Raw genomic sequence first — 7,182 nt, forward strand, 5'->3', positions numbered from 1 at the left:
ACTTCCTGAAAGAGACAAAAAACAACTTAAACTGGGAAAATAGACCCTGGTGAAATGTTCCCATCACCCCACCTTAAAAAGAGGTGCTGGGCTCTCCTGGGTCTAAACTCTCCCCTTCATAGCAGCACTTCCCCCCGCTATTGTGCAGACAGGAAGCGCAGAGCAGGGGAGAGGCGGCCCCAGGTGAAATGGAACTCACAGCCTACTAGGGATGGACTTCTGTCAGAGCAGAATATAGCTCAGTGGAATCTATCTTCTCTGTCTTGGCTAAAGAAGGGCTCTATAAAGGCTGCCCTATAATACTGCAAAAGGAACCAAGACTAGGCAGTAGCAAATAGACCCAAGAGGTACACAGCAGCCATTTCTGCCCTGGGCCCAACAGAGCTGCATTTAGTTATATCTCGATAGTAAAAATGTAAAGTCCCTTCAAAAGGGGTAAACCTCCAATTACAAAAGATAGTAATAATAAACAGGAAAAACAGCAAATAAATGCTGATTCTCCCTGTTCTAGTTTCTATTCTATTATTCAACTGTAGTGGAAACACCTCAAAGTGCACAACACAAAACAGCAGATTCCTGCCCCTCACCTGTGTGCATCTGACTTCTCACCCTGCCACCTTCTCCATCCACCCTGCCTGCCCTCTGTCCTGCTCCACTGGCTCCTGCCAGACCCCTGGGCCCAAAGGTGCCCTCTCCACTGCCGATCAGTCAGTGCCCCCCTTCTGCTTGGCCAGGGTGTGCTTCAGCTCCCGCAGGTTCTCTGTCAGCACCTCTACCTCATCTAGGCGGCCACACTGCTTGGCATCAAAGATGTATGCCTTGATGTTATCGATCTGCTGCAGGAGGAGCTCTTCCTCTATGGGCTCCTCAGCCTCCGGCCCACTGTCACTGTCCATCTCAAAGGGGTTGGTACAGGTGGGTTCCTCAAAGGGGTTGCCAGGAACCAGAGGGCTTGAGGGCCTCTGCTGGGGATGTTCATCTTCCTCGTTGAAGGGGTTAGGAGCTGGGCTGTCTGGCTGAATGAATGGATTCCCTGCCACTGCCTCCTCCTCCTCGTCCTCTTCCTCGAAAGGATTGTACTCTTTCAGCATGCGGGCTGAAGGGTCGAAGGAAACTCCTGCAGCAGGAGGACTAGTAGTGCCCTCTTCCATGGGGCTGGAGAGGTCTTCCTCATCAAAGGGGTTTAAGGAGGGCCCCTCATGTGGTTGTGGCATGCTGCTCTGGGTTAAGAGCTCCTGGCCAAGGGCTGGGGGCCCAGACCACACTCTGGTGGGCTGTTGAGTTGAGCTAGGTGAAGGGGTCTTGGGAGCTGTGCTGCTTGGAACTGGGGAAGAGCCTAGATCCAAAGCATAAGCAAGGTGGGTGCGAGGCTCTCTGCTGGGCTCCAGCTGAAAAGGGCCGATTTCTCGGAAGTCCAGGGACCGAGTCCGTGTGTGCAGGGATGCCACCCGAAACTGCTCCCTTTCTCGTTCCAACTCCCGTTCACGCAGCATCTGCAGCTGTTCCCGCTGCAGGTCCTCCTCCTCAGCCTGCCTCCGGGACAGCTCAATGGCCTTCTCTGTCTGCTGCTGGTCATACTCGTCCTGCAGCTGCCGCAGGTTCTCCTGCAGGGTGCGCACTTCATCCGTGCGGCCCGCGGCCTTGGCCTGCCTGATGAATGATGTGATGTTGTGGATCTGCTGGAGGAGCGGGTCTGAGTCCTCACTCTGCCCCTGACCTCCTGACAGCGGGAGCCAGCCCTCAGCCTTTCTCAAGGGGGCAGAGCCCCTGCGGAGAGATGCCACCTCCCCGTTGGCTGCTCGAGAAGCCAGGCCACTCTGCCTTTCCTCAAGCCTTCGCTGAGACTCCAGGGCAGCCTGGGGAGAGAGCAAAGCAGAGAGAAGAAATAGTCACCATGCTGGCAGCAGCCCACACTGTCACCCACCCTCTGTTGTCCCTCTATCCCTGTGCCAGTGACACTCCAATTTCTCACCTCAGGACAAAGATATCCAACTGCTAAAATCAAGTCATGTTTTTGTGTATATGTGGGCAGAAGGGAGACCCTGATTTTCAAAAATAAAAATAAAATATAATGAATAAGTTAGGGCATCAGATTTTCTCAATCTTAGATTCACAGGCCATATACTCTTCTTAAACCTCTGAGGTCTGTTCCCCTCATCTACACTGGAATCTCACACAGTGTTAAATACACATATAATTTTCTGTTTAATATTGCATATACCAATGTGTTCTACAAGGAACTTCCTAATGTCTTGGTCCTCTGCAACTTCTGCCATAGGGAGAACTGTCAATCTCTGTGATATTCTAGCCATGAGAGAATCAGCAGAAGCTCTGAAAGAAAAATAGGACCTGGGGAGAAAAACAATTATTCTAGTTCCCATAGATAAAAGTGAGGCTGAAACACAATAGAAGAAATATGCACATTTCAGAGAGAGGTTCTGATTCACTACAACCCCACACAACCTGGGAGCTCACGGCAGCCTCTGTGCTTCAGAGCCACAGGAGGAAGCGGGCCCCATATCCCTGGCTTCACTCACTTGTCTCTCCATGGCCCTCTTCCTCTCCATTTCCTCCTTCCTTTTCTTTTTCAGTTCCTCAAACTGTTCTTTGGTTGGCAGTGACATCAAACCAAGCAACTTTTCCTGCAGGGAGTGACAGACAATTTTACACTTAAACTCTTTTAGAGAAAAAATGACCCTTAAGCCCCATGATGAGAGTTTGCTTAAGCTGAGCCACTCTATTCTCCGAGAGTGACATCATTTGACAGCAGCCGGAAAGGAGCACACTCTTATATTGGGTGAGAGTCAACTCCAAATGGGCCTGCATTTTCCTCATGAAATGATCAACATCAGATATCCCAGTTATTCACCTGGCTCCAATGTTAGCTTCTCTATGAGGTCTTGTCCCTGCCCATCCTATTAGCAAACCTCCATCCCAGTCCTCTCTCCCACACTTCCTTGCTGTAAATTTCTCCACAGCACTTTTGCTATCTTATATACTAAATATTTTAGTTGTTTGTGATCTCTCCCCTTCTTTAGAACACAAGCTTAATGAGAACAGGAACACTGGTCTTTTTTGTTCACTATAGGACATCCAGCACCTAAAACACTACCTGGTATATAGGAGGCGCTCAATAAATGATTGCTGAATAGAATCACTAATCAAAGTGAGGAAGGACCTACTTCTCTGTATTACAAAGTCAGAAAACTAACCCAACAGGACTCCATCTATTAGATCTCTTTGTTGGCTGGGGGCAGTGTGGTTCACGCCTATAATCCCAGCACTTTGGAGGCTGAGGTGGGCAGACTGCTTGAGCTCAAAAGTTTGAGACCAGCCTGGGCAACATGGTAAGACCCTGTCCCTACTTAATAAAAGAAAAAAAAAAGAAAAAAACACTTTGTTTTAATTAAAAAAAAAAAAAAGAAAAAAAAAAGATCTCTTTGTCAGGGAGCCCCAAGGGTGGTTAACTGTGACTCTCTCAGAAGGGGCCTTCACGGGTAGAAAGACACAATTCAGACCTAACCACTTAGGTTAGTCTGCCCTTAATCGGCTGTTTCCTCCCAGCTGATGGCTCAGGAAGTCTCTTAGGAGATTATCCTAAGGAAGAAATACTAAGTACCAGTATTACTATCATGGCAACAATTAACAGCAGCAAAAAATTAGTCTATCAAATGCTCAACTAAAGGAAAACGGTTAAAGAATGGCATATACAGTCAATATGCACTATTGTAAATACTGTATATAAAAAATACAAATAGGAGAAAAGAAAACATACCAGAAAAATGAGTGATTGTAATGGGGACATAGGATTAAAAGTAGTTTTAGTTTTCTCTGAAATCCAGATTTTTCTCTTAAGTGTGGCATCATGCATTCATAATTTCAAAAAATAATACAATGTATAAATAGGAAGTAAACAAGTCACTGGCATGGATCTGCCTCTGGGGAAGCAAAAGAGCAGGACAGGCCAAGCATGACATTTATGCCAACCCAGGATGGCTTTACCTGCACAAAAAGTGTAGCTGAGTATCTGATCATTCTCTGCAGCCGCAAATTGCTTGGATGTGGTGGAGGGTCCTGGTTCAAGCCCAAGGTTAAGATCTTCTTACTGAATTGGAACAAACACATGAATATAATGAGCACTGCCAGCTTCAGAAACAAGGGTGAAAAGTGTAACATCTGGAGTTGCCAGGCTTTCATGCCAGGAAGGTGTGTAAAGATGGGCAAGTGACTCCATCGAAGTTTCCTTGAAAGCAAAGCCCATTTCTTACCCTTTGGCCGTACACAGGCCTCAGCACAGGGCGCACAACACTGTCATGGAGGGACTGACTACACATGCAGAGCCAGCTTCACAGGTGAGCAACCTATGCAACTAGAAAGGACTGGCACTTCAAAGAGCCCTATGCTTAGTTTAATGCTCTGCTGTTAGTGTCTTTATTCTTAATAATTTTTGGACAGGGGACATGCATTTTCACTTTGTACCAGGCCCTGCATCTACGTAGCCCATGCTGTATGTCTGGATGGACAAAAGCGCCTCATCTCATTCTCCCTCTGAGTCACTGTACTTCCCATAAATCAAAGGGCTAATTTAACCCCAATGGCCAGTCCACAGTTAAAAAGCAGTTCTGGATTTGAGCACAGACACAAAGAAAGAACCCGAGTTTCTATCTTTGCTCCACAACTTTTGCTATCTGTGACATGATTCCTCACCTTTGACACAGGATGTTAATCCCTACCTCACAGGGTAACTTCAGAATAAATGAGCTATTCTAGAGAAAACAGCCAATGACTAGCACATGATAGGTGTCAATAACTAGCTCCTCTTTCTTTAACAATAACAAACATTAGAAATCCTTAATGAAACAAAAGTCACTGAGATGCATTAAGTGCCAGAGTTGGCCCCTTCCTTGCCCTCCTCCTCACCCACTGCCCCTCACCAGAAGTGTGAGTGAGTGCAGGTCTACTTTCGCCATTTCATTAGAACAGCATCTTCTCCATTCCACCAGCGGGCAGGATACCACTTAATGGACCTTACCTTAAAGCGTCTATCAGCTCATACACTTTCTGCACTTCCACTCGAAGGTCACTGGCGTGTTCCAGACTGTAGGTTGTCTCCCCAGCACTAAGGAGAAACCACAGAGACACGTGACCTAAGTTTCATAGTGCAGACTGGCCAGCATAGTGTAGAAGGATGCTAAAGGTGTAAGGCCTCACAAAGGCAGGTAATTCTCTAAAGGTGGCATTTCAGACTTTTGGATATAATGCAGTGTCCATCTCTTGGAATGATGAATCAAGTGGAAGTGACGTTTCGATTTGCAGACACAATAGGGACAGACTCAGGTTGACGCCTCCAAGGACTAGCCCTTATGCTCATCACCAAAACAAATGCGGCTGAATTTACTCTGGCCTACTTTCTCTAAACAATTCCACTGCCTCTAACAAGATGTTAGAAGTGGTTTACTAAATCAGTTGGTTACATTAAAAGCAGAAAACGACTTGGCTTTTCTCGCTCAAAAGTACCCAAGGAGGTTCGAGACCAGCCTGGCCAACACAATGAAACCCCGTCTCTACTAAAAATACAAAAATTAGCCAGACATCATAGTGGGTGCCTGTAATCCCAGCTACTCAGGAGGCTGAGGCAGGAGAATCGCTTGAACCAGGAGGCGGAGGTTGCAGTGAGCCAAGGTCGCACACTGCATTCCAGCCTAGGCGACAGAACAAAACTTGGTCTCAAGAAAAAGAAAATATATATATATATACACACACACACACACACATATACATGGTTTTGTTTTAAACAAGGCACATCTACTGCTACATGCGTTGCTTTAAATGTGGCAGAGAGGCAACACAGGTTTAAGACAAAGTCAGAAAACTCTGAAATTAATAACACTGGATACCATAATTAATTCTTTTCCTATAGGTTGGGAAAACACTGCTGGGATCTGACTCTAGTAGTTAGCACTTCAACTTCTAGGTCACAAACACTAAGCTTCAGAAAAAGCCATGCCCTTAAACAGGGATCAGCAAATTTTTTCCATAAGGAGCCAAATCATAAATGTTTTCAGCTTTGCAGGCCACAAAGTCTCTGTTGTTGCTATTCAACTCTGTCGTGGTGGTGCAAAAGCAGCTACAACCAGTAATCAAACATGGGCATGGCTGTGTTCCAATAAAACTTTATGTAAACAGGTGACAATAACTAGTATTGGTAAGGCTAAAAAGAAAGTGAAACCCTCATACACTGCTAGTGGGAATTCAAAATAGTGCAGTCATTCTAGAAAACGATTTAGCAACTCCTCTATGGAATGTTACTCTATGGTAATATATAGTTAGCATAAAACCCAGCAATTCCACTCCTAGGTACCTACCCGAGAGAAATGAAAACATGTCTACACAAAAACCATAAAAACTTGTACACAAATATTACAGAAGCATTATTTATAACAGCCAAAAGTGGAAAAACACCAAATGTTCAACAACTGATGGATCAACAAAATATGACAAGTATCCACACAACGCATTCATACAGATGCAATGAAGTACTGATATATGCAACAACATGGATGAATCTTAAAAACATTACACTTTGTGAAAGAAGCCAGACAAGAGAGATTTTATACTTATGATTCTATTTATATGAAATGTCAAAAACAAACAAATCCATAGAGACAGGAAATAGATTAGTGGTGTCCAGGGAGATGGGGAAAGGGCAGTGGCTGCTAATGTATGGGGTTTCCTATTGGGGTGATGAAAATGTTTAGAATGAAGACAGTGGTAATGTTCGCATAATTTTGTGAATACACTAAAAACCACCGAACTGTACACTTTCAAAGGGTAAAGTTTATAGTGTATGAACTACATCTCGATTTTAAAAAAGAAGCAGATGTTGGCCAAGGGCAGTGGCTCACGCCTGTAATCCCAGCACTTTGGGAAGCTGAGGTGGGTGGATCATGAGGTCAAGAGATCAAGACCATCCTGGCCAACATGGTGAAACCCCGTCTCTACTAAAAATATAAAAAAATTAGCAGGGCATGTTGGCGTGCGCCTGTAATCCCAGCTACGCGGGAGGCTGAGGCAGGGGAATTGCTCGAATCCAGGAGGTGGAGGTTGCAGTGAGCCGAGATTGCGCCACTGCACTCCAGCCTGGGCGACAGAGCAAGACTCCATGCCTCCCCCTGCCAAAAA

The 7,182-nt window shown here is 45.6% G+C and overlaps 1 protein-coding gene across 1 annotated transcript in view; it reads right to left on the reverse strand.

Annotated features, from left to right (window-relative positions):
- Positions 1 to 7,182, reverse strand: part of RBSN (rabenosyn, RAB effector) — a 23,332-nt gene continuing 16,150 nt past the window's right edge. Inside the window, exons 8-11 of the mRNA XM_011983645.1 lie at positions 5,033 to 5,119; positions 4,003 to 4,105; positions 2,538 to 2,642; positions 1 to 1,856 (exon numbers count right to left, since the gene is read on the reverse strand). Coding sequence (XP_011839035.1) covers positions 705 to 1,856; positions 2,538 to 2,642; positions 4,003 to 4,105; positions 5,033 to 5,119 — 1,447 coding nt within the window. The 3' untranslated portion in view covers positions 1 to 704. The remainder of the gene's footprint in view (positions 1,857 to 2,537; positions 2,643 to 4,002; positions 4,106 to 5,032; positions 5,120 to 7,182) is intronic.

This window comes from Mandrillus leucophaeus, unplaced genomic scaffold, assembly GCF_000951045.1.
Source record: "Mandrillus leucophaeus isolate KB7577 unplaced genomic scaffold, Mleu.le_1.0 Scaffold252, whole genome shotgun sequence".
NCBI classification, from domain to species: Eukaryota; Metazoa; Chordata; class Mammalia; order Primates; family Cercopithecidae; genus Mandrillus; species Mandrillus leucophaeus.